The sequence below is a fragment of the Triturus cristatus genome, chromosome 7 (assembly GCF_964204655.1).
Source record: "Triturus cristatus chromosome 7, aTriCri1.1, whole genome shotgun sequence".
NCBI classification, from domain to species: Eukaryota; Metazoa; Chordata; class Amphibia; order Caudata; family Salamandridae; genus Triturus; species Triturus cristatus.
Genome location: NC_140590.1, coordinates 180,908,753 through 180,922,863, shown reverse-complemented (window position 1 = coordinate 180,922,863; position 14,111 = coordinate 180,908,753). Strand labels below are relative to the sequence as shown.

Below are 14,111 nucleotides of genomic sequence, written 5' to 3'. Positions count from 1 at the left end.
TGGGCCTGGATGATGAGAGCCGAGTCAACCCAGACACCCAGGTCTTTCACCACCTGTTTATGTGTGAGTGCCAAACAAGGGTTGAAGGCCACCAGCATTCACTCCACAGCTTATTATCTTTACTCACCAGCAACACCTCAGACTTGCTGGCATTGAGCTGGAGGCAGTTGGCAGTCATCCACTCAGCAACAGCAGCAAGATTGTTCCAGAAATTATGGCCATCCGGCACCCAGTTATTGGAAAGTGCAGCTAGCAAGTGCGTATCATCTGCATGTGATACTGCTGTGAGCCCTCAAAAAATGGACAGCACAGCTAATGATTGGACACATGGATTAAGAAGTGTTTGGCTCAGAGCTGAGCCCTGTGGCACACCCTCTTTAATAGTGTGAGGCATGGAGGTGAAAGGGGGATCCATTCCATGGAAGCTCCTCTCAGGAGGGCAAGAGGTGAACCATTCCAGTGCAATGGCCGCTACGCCTGCCTACTCCAACCTTTGCAGTGAGATCTGTTGGGAGACCCTGTCGAATGCAGCACAGATATCCAATGGGACCAGTGCCAAAATACGTACATCATCCAATGCTGCACTTGTCACTCCAGCCATTTTTCTCTAAGCTGTATTTGTGAATGGTGCATTCCATGTGGGTTGCTGTGGGTGTTCACACCTCGAAACCCTGGAAGTAGACGGCATTCCAACTTTACAAGAAATCCTAATCCGGCAAATGGTCAGGTCACTGTGGGCCATATGTAGGTAATTTATATGTATCGGTAAATATAATGTAGGTAAAAAATCGGTAAATTTTACCGATTCAGTGATAATCGGTATTACTGATTCGGTATTAACCGAATCGGTAAGAAGGGATACCTTCCTATTCATTCCTATGGGCCTGGAGGCCCATAGGAATGAATGGGAAGCCATTGACTATTACCGATTCGGTAAATACCGATTCGGTAATAGGGGGAGCAGATTCAAGGGTGGCAGGGTGTCACATTGACACCCTGTTGCACCCCTGAATCGTGCATGTGTGCACATGTGGCGCACATACATGCCCTAAGGGCATGTATGTCTGCCACATGGCATATCTAGAAAAGCACAAAAGTGCTTTTTAACAGGTATTCAGTATTTACCACCAACCTGTAGTTGGTGGTAAATAACGAATCCTTGAAACAAAAAAGCACTCACTTGGGTGCCCCCTACATAGGATTTGAGGATTCGGTAATTTACCGAATCGGTATTTTACCGATTTCTTAACATACCGATTCGGTAAATTACCGAATCCTTAAAACCTGCCTCCTACATTGGAAAGGGCTAAATACCGGTCGGTAACAGGAAAATTACCGATTTTCGGCCGTTACCGACCGGTATTTAGCTATCTACATATGGCCCTAGGTGTGGCAGAGAGAGGCACATTGATGACCATGCTTTGCCTTTCTCCATGTTTCAGTGATTTTGAAGTTGCGCTGCAGTCTACAGCATGCATTAATTTGCCCAAAAGCCAGTTGAGACAATTTTTGTGTGTGGAGGTGCACCTTCATGCACAACTAATCACCCCACCATGACGCAGGCATCCTTGAGGCATGCTGCTAGTGTGCATACACAGGCTCATGGCAGATGTTTCAGCACCAGCAGAGGGGAGAGCACAGAAATGCCAAATATTCTGTGAATATGTGTGGCATTCCTGTGTTCAGGAAGGGCTTGTGGTGATGCGCTGCAGCACATTCATGAGTAGCAGTCACTTATTTCCACATGTGACAGCATGTATTTTCACATTTAATTAGTCATACTTACAAACATTTATCTTGTACTTAGGCACTATTCCATGTGTGTCTGGATTTCACATCAAACATTATACACAGTGATATTGTGGAATGGTACAAACTGGACCCAAGGGCACATTGTTCTTGACACACAAGTGAGGAAACAGCACTCGTTGACATGTTTGAGAGTGTTGGGACAAAGATATTTTATTTGAAACGGAGGTTGGTGATTGAAACATTGTTATTGTCACAATGTATTGGACTTCAGTTTTTCGAAATGAAAATATGTAGTGTGGCATCGTTGTACAATTTTTCATGATGCTCTTGTAGCCGGTCCTTGTTCTCATTGAAGTGACTTTTTGTGGGTTGTCATACGACACCTGTGACGTACTGTCATTTAGTGGCCAGTCTTCCTCTGGAAGTGGGTTGCAAAGTCATCGTCCGAGTCGTCAGAGTGTGTCTTGGTTTCTTCGTTTGCTGCAGGGCATGTTGTCCCACTGCTACCACCAGCAGTGGCAGAGGATGTGTGAGGGAACACATGTTCAGGGTAGATTAAGTTAGCCATTAGGTCATTCAGCATCAGTTGCTGATTTTTTATCACAGTCAGCAACTCACCATGAAAGGCTGTGAGGGTTGACATGTAAAGGTCTTGCAGTTGCTGCATGTCTCTCATTCTGTTGTCAATGTTTTGTAGGTGCTGGGCTACCTCCCTGGTGACACTTTGTGGTGGCATTTGAACATGCCTCTGACTCATGATATTAGCTGTTTAGTGATTGAGCTAGTCCCGGTGTTTGGGTGGAGCTGGCTTGCTCTGTGCTGATGTTAGCCAAATCCGGATTCATGCTTCGTAGTATGACTTGCATGATGCCGCCCATACTCACCACTGCAACATGTACCTCATTGAAGAGCTCCCGCTGTAGAGATACAGCAGTTCTTTGGAACTCGCGCTGTGTGTTCTCCCACTCGGTGCTCATGTTTGTGGTGGCAAAATCTGGTGGGGGTGGGGGTTCCGCTTGAGCAGCAATCACACCGTTGTCATGCTCTGGAGGTGGTGTAGGTGACCGGATAGTGGTTATTGGCTCCTCCAATGTGCCAGTGTCAATGGAGGGCGGGTTGTCATCCATATCATCCAACAGTTTGGTGTCCCCCACCTGTTGTGATGTAGAAGCAGCATTCTCTGAAAAAGAAGGAGCAAATCTGTTAGTAGGGTTTGCATGTTCAATTGTATTTATGTTTAGTGAGAGGCATCACGTGTCTTATCAAAGCTGATCTTTGTGACACATTCAAGCGATCTATGTCCTTAGGCAGACTGATGCTTTAGACTCATAGCCATTTGACTGGACAAAGCACCACTTATTGTTACAGTAGTGGTGCTGGTAATTGGTATGCATTGATACTGACCTGTGTACATACACCACAATGATAATGTTGCTCTTAGTGGTAGGTGTCATTTCTGGGCAACACTGCAAGTGTACATTTGTGTGTGATTCCATGGTGTTGGCCTCCTTTAAAAACAAACTAATGAGATGTGTCCCTGCACATTTTTGCAACATTACGGACCATGGGTGCCAACTACAACAAACACTAGTCAGCGTAAGTTTGTGTTGTGCCAGCTTATCACCCACTAAGGACACACTGTTCCTGAAGTTCTTACAATACGCTGTGACATAGCAAGATTTGCAGTTGTCTTCAATAAAGACTGCCAGGAACTCTGCTATGAAAGCGTTAGTAATTACACCATTGGCAAGCAATGAGTGATAAAAAACACATTAGCCAAAAATGCAATCAATTTATTCTGCACTATTTATTCTGGCATCAACTGTGTGAAAATGAGCCTATGAGTCAACCTACAATGATTACTATGTAACTAACATTGGTTATCATGCAGAATGTATTGGCCTGGCCCCAGTACCTCACAGAGCATCAAATCCCCCAGGCCCCCCAAATGCCATGGCCATCCAGAAACCGAGGAAAATGCAGAAGTAGCGGCTACACTACTGAGTACATGCACTTTGCTGAGCACAACCAGTGTGCATTACATCTCATTGGGCAATCCTACTACACAATGGCATACAAACCCATGTAGGCACCGATGAGTTCACGGCTCATGATGCCATTGCTGGCCTGCCATTAGTGAGTCAACCTGGGATGTGTAGGTGCAGTCTATTTGCTGGGCTCTGTTGTTGGGCATTGAGGCATTGAGGCATTGGTGATCACCCTTACCTGGTGTTGGAGCCAGCATGGTTGCATGGAGGCATGTTGCAGACTTGTGTGAGAATACACCCTGTACCCCCATGTATTTGTGAATGTTACCTGTTCTCCGGTGTAACTACCTAGGGAGGGTCACATTGCATACCATGCACCAACAGTACACTGTGCTGCACAAGGGATATTGCCAATGGTGTTCAACGCATATCTGCATCCTAGGCCACAGGATGGGTCAGTGGCCAGACGCTGTGGATGGTTTTGACCCTGAGATGATTCTAACGTATGTAGCATTGGCACTCAAAATACACACATAAGGGGTGCATGTTGCATCCCCTTCATCGTGTCATTGCCCAGCTGTCTTGGCAGGGAATGCTATTCCCAAGCCTGTGTAAGTCCACCTAGCGGAGGATCCTGCTGGCTGATTCACCGACTTTGTGAGGGTGCATCAGATATCACCACTGTGTGGATGTCCAAGTGAGTGCAAGGTGTGATGTGTAGTGTAGGATGCCCATGATATGGTAGTGTGCAGGGGTGCACCTGTGGGTGCAGGACACACATTGGGAGATAATCCTTTATGGAGCATGAGCTTTGGGCCCAGGAATTTGAGCAGTGCTAAACAGTGAAGCAAATACCATGATGGTCATTTATCTATGAACTGGTGCTACATTTCCTTTATGGGTGTGAGGGGGATTGGGGCTGCTCGACTCAGAATTAGGCCCATGACTCAGTAGTATGCCTACTGAAGTGCACAATGTCTGGTCATTTGTCCTCTCAAGCCGGCACAAACAGTCATGTGCACATCCCTGTTCACAATGCGGACAGTATTACATCGTGCATTAAGTACATGCCCACCCATCAAGCCTCTGTCAGAACGCACTGTCCCTGCGTGCATGAGGATTCACAAAACCACATTGCAGCCCTGTGATTGACTTACGTGAGGGAGCCTGGCTGCTTCCTGTCCCTTGAGGCAGACTCATGGGCCCAGGTGCACATATTACACATGCCCAGGCCTTGTTGCACATTTTCATTTTTAATGTGATGTAAGGCCCCCACTTACACCCACCCCCACATCCATGCCCCCTCCAGTGTATTTTCTACATTATTTCTCCAGCCAGCTGTCCAGTGCCCCTACATCATTTCTCACTGCCAGATGCTGTGCAGCCATGTGCAGCAGGCAGACCAGTTGTGAACAAACATAAGATGTCTTTTGTTGCAAGGCATACCATTCCATTTCTTTCAAATATGATGCATATCAATGGGTCTCATGTTACAACAGTGTGGTGAGAGCTGGATAGGATAGCCTTGTGAATTACAGTAACCACTACAATGAGTGCAACCCTAAAAGGAACACTTGTTAAACATAACAACGCCAGATACCTGAGATTCATCAAGACCCCCCCAAACAACAGTAGATATCACATTTGGTGCAGACAACACCATATTTTCATGGATTGCCCCCAAAAGACACCATATTTTCATGCATTGCCCCCATATGCCACCCACTTTTCATATTTTGCCCCCAAATGACACCCTATCTTCATTTTCTGGCCCCCATAGACCCACTATATTCAAATTTAGCCCACATTCGACACCCAAATTGCAATGTTTGACCCCAGAAAACACACACTAGTTTAATTTTTTTGCCACAAAAGGCATCCTGTTTTGCTTTTGACCACACAAAAAAGACACTATAGTCCCTTATTTCTCCACAAGACAGCCAATATCTCTGAATGTGTCACAAAGAAAAAGGATTACATTGCTATATCACACCGGTACACATTACCTAGGCTAGGACGGATGGAACTCCATTAGTTCCATCACAATGCATTGATATAACATGCAAGGTGAAGGCAACTGCGTGCCTGTGGTTACTTGGAATTGACATTCAAATGTGATAACTGTGTTGTAATGTACATCTAGCATGATGGAGGGAAGCCATGGATGAGACCGTATGCAGTCATTTGCCCTAGGACCACACTCACCAGCTAGGACCATTCCTCTTATACACTCCTCTGCTGCAACACAAACACCCTCCTCGACATCCACCCTGTACGCAACCACACCTGCCATCTTGCAGTACAGTATGCTTATCTTGCCCCCTGCGCAAGTCTAATCTCAGGACAGGCATTCTTATACATCAGGACACCAGTGACTTTTGTCACCCAGCAAAACAACAGTACACACAACCAGCTCAAAAAAACCTCCACAATCTGCCGGCACTACACATGCCCACTACAGAGATGTCACACAACCTTGCTGTTGACTCTTCATATGTCACCTGCTTCACATACACATGCACAAAACTTTGTTTGAGACCTGTAATCACCATCGGCATCAGTGACAGCTACTTAATTCCCCCCAAGGTCCACCACGTCCATCAAGGATGAGGCATTGCCATATCCTACGTGGAAGGAGAACACTCAAAATGAACATACACTTAAATGACCCAGCAGAAACCATGGTACGACTCAACTTAAAACGGTCAGACCAGGCAAGGCAACATCCACATTGGCACCTTCATTTTCAGGCCACCCGGGCCATGTACACCAATTCACCAATGCCATTGCAGACATCATTGCACACCAGGCTCGCACACACCCCCCTTCCTACTTCAGAAACTCTGGTTCCACCTGAACCACACCCGTGACCAGGACACCATTGCCTCCTTGGTGACATTTCTGACATCAGACTGAGGGAGCTATTGGCAACACCAAGCCACATTGCAGGAGACATTGACAGGCACACCTCCTCCACAGTAGACAGATTCAACTCCAGCCACACTACACTATTCACATGGACCAACCATCATTGTGAATGCCACATATTCACCATGCCCACCAGACACCACCACCATCATTGATCCACATTCCAAAGGGCTCCTGTACATCTAATCTGTTATCATGGAGTCCCTTGGCCACAGCACTTCGCCTACGCTTACATTCTATGACCCCGCTGCACACATCCTCCACCCACTGTTCTAAACCTGCCCAAACCTACTGGCACACCTCAAGGACGTACAGCCAAGATGTAGCGCCAGTTTGCAACTTATTATCTACGTTACGCATGTATGCATATGCATGATCTTGTGCACATCTTTTATGTACTCCTTGCACCGACAGATCTTCACTTTGGACATTCTGAAAAGTGAGGTACCGGTGGTGCAAGTCCCTACATAAATGATGTCCAGTATGTCTGCTCCATCAGAGATGGACATGGCGGTGCTTTTCTGAAATTTTAAATGTTTGATTGACATATGTGTTTGACTCACATTGAGAATTTTTGTAATTGTGGACAAGTATGAGGACAACAATATGCACATATCAGACTGCGGCACAGTGAAATTTCTAGCTGCTATGCCCACCATGACCCCTTTTGACATATGTGCATTTATTGTTACTTACCCGTTGTCTACTCTTCAGTTTCTCTTGCGGCACTGTTGTGTCCGGAGATTCCTGTCACTATTTCCTCTGGAATGACTCATGTCCCCCGCTCCTCCAGGTTGTCAAGGACCTCCGGGTCTGCTGGGCTGCCTCCTCCAGTTTGTAAGGCAGCCTTGCGGTTTGCTGCAAGTTTTTCTTCTTTTGTGCAACGCTTGCAGTCATGACACCTTTTTTTGCAGTCAAGCACGGTACGCTTGGCCTGGCCCACGCTGTTGATTTTCATGACAATTCGCTGCCATATCGCCTCTTTTTTGGAAATGGGCAGCTTTGAATTCACAAACAGCTGGTGCTTGTGGTTGGTGACCTTCATCACCAGGATTTCGTTTTCCTCATGGCTGAAGTTGGACTTGCGCTTTCGTTTGGCCACAGGTTCAGCCTGTGCATCAGGGCTTCTGCTGGCGATGTTTGCCTGTGTAGTTCCTGGGTGCTGGTGTGACCTTCAGGTTCCATTTTTGGCTCCTCTGTTGTCCACAAATATCTTTATTTCTATTTAAGTCGCTTTCCCGGTTGACTTTTGACATTTCACGCAGTGTGTGCTATCGCAGAGTCATCGGAATGGCGTTGCGTGTCGCAAGTCAGCCTTACGTGACTTTTCCTGCAGTTGCGTCAGGCTGACTTGCGGCACATTTGTGGCATCTACGTCAGTTTCTCTGACGCAGGTTGCCGTTGCGCCAGGCTCTGACGCCTTGTTGATATGGCGCTTCCGGGTTGACTTGCGTTGTCGCAGCAGCGAAGCAAGATTTCTGACGCATCGCTGTGTTGCGGCAGTGATGCGTCACTTTTCGTAAATCTCCCCCTATGTTTATTTGGAAAAATAAGCCTATGCACCTTAGTCTTAAAACTTTACAAATTCCCATACAAGAATGAGGTGTTGGCCTATCTGATTTCCAGAAATACCAAATGCTTTCTATGGTTCGAAAATATTGGTCCTTTTAAATCCCCCAAGTAGCTTACATTAGTGAAAGACTTACTAAAATCCTGCCCTCTTCCTGCTCTTATTACCATAACTAACAGTCAATTTGGTAACATTTCACCCACTTTTGCAGCCTCTAAACTTTCCCTTTTATTTTCTGATGAAATATGTCCTATTAACATTAAATCATCTAAAAAGATTCCATTTGGTTTAATCCCAACTTAAATTGAATAATCATATTTCTTTCTGAAGCTCATGGATAAATGCTGGTATTCTTTATATTACTGATACTTGTCCAGGTAATATGTTCTATTCATCAACGAATTAAGCACCAAGTATCATTTACCTGAATTGGGATTTCCTAAATATGAGTTACTTTGCAATACTATCCTTAATACGTATACATTCTGCTAAATTATCTAATATGGAACTCTCTCGAGGGCTATTTAACCACACATGACTTTTAGCTGCTATAGTGTATGAAACACGTTCTGCTCATCCTCCCCCTTTTATGGCTCTAAATCACAAATGGTCCTTAGACATAAATATACACTCTTCAAATATAAAATGGAAATCTGTTTGGCTATCTAATATCACTAGTTACTTTCTGGCTACTCTTATACAAACTAATATTTATTTATTATATCAATGTTTTGGTCCTCAGTTAAATTATTCAAAGTTAAACACTTAGATTCACCAAACTTTTGGCATTGGAAAACTGCCACTAGAGATTTCCAGCATATAATTGATAATTTTCCTATCATTTTTAAATTTTGGTCTGAAGTTTGTAACATTATTAACCAGCTATTTAAAATCCAGGTACCTTCATAGTTTCCTATATTAATCTACAAATCTTATTCTTTTAAAACAGTATTATCTCCTGATGATTGTAAACTTTTTGATTTTCTTATTTTTACAGTGATTAAATAAATTACTTCAGATATAAGGATGCAAAATTATTATCAGTTAAAGCTTGGTGGGAATGGATTATTTTCCTGAGACGTGGGCAATCCTCATTAATAACATAATTGTAAAGCCTGCTCTGTTATTAGTCCCAATATGTGGTATTTCTTGGACTCGCATATTAATACATGTAACTCATTACAAAATGAATGCTATTTTATGTCATAATTTTTATTGCAGCCCTTCTTTGTTTTCATTCCATTTTATGTATATATTTAGGTATTGATATGGTTGCATATTTCATACCTTGCAGAAATATTTTTTGTATTGTGATTATTGTGTATTATACTTAAAATTAATAAATATAAGCACTGGCCAACGTGGAACAGATATCCACGTATCTAGAGGGCGGTGATCTCTCTCGCCTGACGGATAAAAGTAGGGAGCTCCTGGAGTGGGATATTGTCAGTCAGTCAGTCAAAGCTTTTATTTCGGTAAAATACCATAAAAAGACATAAATACATAAATACATTTAAAACATGATTAAATAGCATTGTATAGAGTGAAATCCATTAAAACATTAAGACAGTTCTATGGAACTTACACAGTAAAAAGAAGATCTTTTCCACGAAACGGGAAAAAAGTTAAAATTAATCCAGGGCCAGAGATATACACATAATACCTCAAAGTACTAAGATGATGATATAGGTAGTACTGAATCAGGGGGGTGAGTAGCAGAAGACAAAAATTTGGACCTAGCAAACCACATTGAGAGGAGGAATTTAGCCATTGCAAACACTACCAAAGGGGTGGTGTCATATTTCAGAATTCTGAACACCTCCTTATAGTCCCTAAGACCCCTAGACTTGCATAGCTGGATGATCCACTTTTTCCGTGCAATAGTATATGAGGGACAAAAGAGAACAACATGCAGCTCTGTTTCGCAAGTAGCAGAGCATAGGGGGCACGAACTAACGGGGTTTGCAACATTAGACCATCTATGGGTGAGATCTCTCAGTGGAAGCGAACCGTGTCTAAACTGTATGTAAAGTTTCTTAGCCAGAGGAGGTTGGATCACGTCTAGGAAGACTTCGAATTTGGGACTGCACTTAATATCCAGAAAAGTGTCAGTAAGCCTGCCCAGGGGGGAATGGAGTAAGATACCCTTCCTAAAAGATTTCAAAACCTCCCTCAATGAGTTCTTCGAAAGTGTACGGCAGGTCACTTCCGGGGCAGACCATAAATTCCTCATCCCAATTAGGTTGCAAAGGTTCTTTATGTAGGGAAGCCAGGGGATCTTATCCGATTTTCCCCTTGCCATAACGTCACCGAGATCAAACCTATAGCTTTCCAACTCGGGCGTTGACCAAAGACGCCTCCAGAACTGAAGAGGACGGTTCAGGGCAATCTCTTCTATGGGGATCAAACCCAGATCCCATCTCAGAGGGATTAGTGGGGTGCTGACAGGTAGTTTCAGCAATCTCCTGATAAAGGAATTCTCAATAGATGAGAGGGAAGCGGGGGTAGAGTATCCCCATAATTCAGCACCATAAAGTGCTCCTCCTCTGGCTTGGGATTTGTAGATTTCCAATGGGGGGCCCAGAGGTTTACACGAAGAGTTATTAAACACCTTCAGGATACCCCCCACTGATTGGGCTAGTCTCAGATTTGCCTTTGCCAAATGGGATCCCCAATTCATTTTATCATTAAGGGTCACCCCCAAATAGTCAAACGTGGCAACCCTATCCAACTCAACCTCTCCCAGTTTAGGGTGGGGGCAATTAAGTGAATTAGAACCAAAAACCATAAATTTGGTCTTAGAGAGGTTCAGTTCCAGATCCCTGATTTTACAAAAGGAGCAAAAGGCCTCTAGTGTACTCTGTATGCCCATGTAAGATTGAGATAACAAGAGCGTATCATCAGCGAACATCAGGGCCGGGACCTTACGCCCCGCCAAAACAGGGGAGTCCAGGTTAGCGGAGCGCAAAAGATACTCAATCAGCCCATTGATGAAAAGGGAGAAAAGGGTGGGGGCCAGGACACAGCCCTGCCTCACACCCTTCTCTACCGGGAATGGCCTGGAGATTTCCCCGCCTCTCCCATATCTCACCCTTGCATAGGTGCCTAGGTGGAGTCGTTTGAATAAGTGGCAAAGGTAGGGGGGGGCCCCCATCTCTAGCAAAATGGCCCAGAGTTTTTCCCTTTGCACCATATCAAAGGCGGACCGAAGGTCCACAAAGATCAGATACAAATTACCAGCACCCATGCTGACTGTCTTCCAATAGATCAAGAGTAATCTAAATAGTTGATCAATAGTAGAAACCTTAGCTCGGAACCCCGCCTGTAGGGAGGTTAGGATGTGTTGATCCTCCATCCAGAACTGCAGTCTGGATAAGAGGACTCGGGCGAACAGCTTCTGAAGAACATCAATCAGGCTTATGGGGCGGTAATTGGCTGGGTCCAGTGGGGAAGATTTTTTGTGGATGGGTATGATTTCTGCACCCAACCAGGTGTCCGGGATTCTAAGGCCCTGCAAAATGGCATTAAAATATACACGTATATAAGGTGCCCAAATTTTTACATCACTTCGGTAGAGATCACCGGGGATCTTGTCGAGCCCCGGAGCTTTCCCTACTGAAAGGGAATTGAGGGCCAATTCGATTTCTGGGAGAGAAAAGAGGCTAGACTCAATGTCTTCCTGGCTCAGCAAGTCCATTGCAGTATCAATCTGTGAGAGGCCTGCATCGTTGCTACCCGGAGGGTTACTGGCCGAGAAGAGGGGTTGGAAATGGGCGAGCCAGACCTCCTCACTGAGATTAGGAATAATTGCTGGGGTACTAGCTACCGTGCCCGATCGAACAATGTTCCAAAACGCCCTCGAATCACGGTCTGCTAGAGCTTGGAGTAAATTTTGCCACCTTAGATCCTCCCACTCAGCTTTTGCTTCCTTGATCAGGTCTTTGTAGGTGGCCCTAGCCGCCCGGATACTGGACAAGGTACCCTCTTTCACTTCTATTAGCAGGGCAGACTTAGCCCGCCTACAGGTACCATTGAACCAGTGCTCGGGCCTAAAGGGCCTTGGTTTTGAGGCCGTAGGGTTATAAAAGAAGAAGCTAGCCAAACTGCCAAGAAAATCCTTGTGGATAGTCTGGAGTTCGAGAAAGCGGGACTGCGGGATATCCCCAGCAGGACTCAAAAGATGGAAGACTGCTTCCAAGGAGCGGGTCACAGTACTATATATATCGGCCAGCTTTAAGTCGTCAGACGCTACCCTTTCCCACCTGATCCGTCTGCCACCTGCCGCTAGAACCAAATTCTCACTATGTAATGGAGATTGGGGCCTAAAAGATTCACTACCACCTAGATTGGTAATCAATTCCAGAGACAATAGGTTGTGATCGCTATCGACCCGTGGAATAATAGAAAAGGAGGCCAAATGGCCCCAGAATTCCACGTTCACCAAAACATAGTCGATAGTCGAACAGCTCCCAGCTCTGTTAAAGGTGAAAGACCCCGGCACGTCCGGGCAGAGTCTACCATTGCAGGCCCGCAAGGAGTGTGCAATGGTAAGCCTATTAATCTCAAGGGCAAGAGGGGAAAGACGTTTGGCCGGATAGGATATAAGATCTGGGATTAGATAGATTTCATCCTCCTCGCAGGAGGGGGAAGGGATCCCTGGGAGGGGTTCAAAGTGGCAATTAAGATCTGCTCCAATTAGTTTATGGGACGCCGGTGGAAGAGAATGTAGAACATTTTCCAGGTATACGGGGTGGGCTGTCAACCGAAGGGATGGGAGAGGGGGGGCTGTGGGAAGCAAAATGCACAAGGGGGTTCGACCCTAGACAACCCACTGATGCACTGGGGGACAGGGACGATGGGGAAGGGGGCCCAGGGCCACTCTCCGTACCCGGAGCTACCGAGGGCACCATCGTCATTATATCATAAACATCCTCATCCTGGATCCCCCCCACGGGCAAGAACTCACCCTTGCGAGGACTCAGATGTGATGGTCAGTCCACCGCATTAAGCACACCAAAACGGTTTTCCACCGGGATGTTAAAGTAAGAATTGTGTGGGGCCTGGTGGAAGTAAGGTAAATCAACTGGGTCCAGAGTATTGGAGATGGAATAGAAGTACCCCAAATGCGATGCCTCAATAGCACCCCTTCTGTGGTGCCCTCCCTGCGCCAGAATGTGATCTACTACTCTGGGGTCCCTAAAATTAATCAGGACACAGTCCCCCCCTATGTCCTTTAAACGGGTCCCTAGCCAGCTAACCCTCCGAACATGAAGGATCTCCCCTCTCCCTACTCCCTTCAGTGGTCTATTTTTGGACAGCCAGTGGATGACTTTATTTTTTAGTTCAAGATAGGATTCCCCCCTTCCATTCATTACCGGTGGAACTCCTGTAAGCACGATCACATAAGGTGCTGCCTCCGGAGGAAGCTGGACTAAAAGATGTGAATCATCCACGCTCCGGAGGAGTCGGTTCCCCCCCCCATGTAGGCGGGATCCATCCCCGTCTATATTCCGAGAACCTGAATCCCTGCAGCGGGTTAGCTGCTCATTTGATGGAACGACAGTAGGGGCTCGGGGCATAGTCAGGGACAAATGAGGACCAGCGTTAAGGGAGGGGGCAGTTGGATGCACCATAGAAGGCTGGCCCAGATCCGTGGCCACCTGGATCGGGGGTAAAGGTGGCTGTGATTGGGGGGTGGAATTGGTAAGATTTACTTGAAAACTAGCACCCTCCGAACTGCCCAAGATGGGCTTAGGGTCCTGGGTTGGCTGCTTCTTCCCAAATCCTTTAGAATTAACTAAGGATACCAACCTGTCAATTTTAGATGACAGGGATTTAACCAGAAGGTTTAGAGACTGGTCTATGTGGGACTG

At 45.7% G+C, this 14,111-nt stretch overlaps 1 protein-coding gene across 1 annotated transcript in view; it reads right to left on the bottom strand.

The window, feature by feature from the left end:
• Positions 1-2,092: 2,092 nt before the first annotated feature.
• Positions 2,093-14,111, bottom strand: part of LOC146809168 (uncharacterized) — a 102,171-nt gene continuing 90,152 nt past the window's right edge. The window contains exon 2 of the mRNA XM_085614301.1: positions 2,093-2,932. Within this exon, the coding sequence (XP_085470427.1) occupies positions 2,514-2,932 (419 nt within the window). The 3' untranslated portion in view covers positions 2,093-2,513. The remainder of the gene's footprint in view (positions 2,933-14,111) is intronic.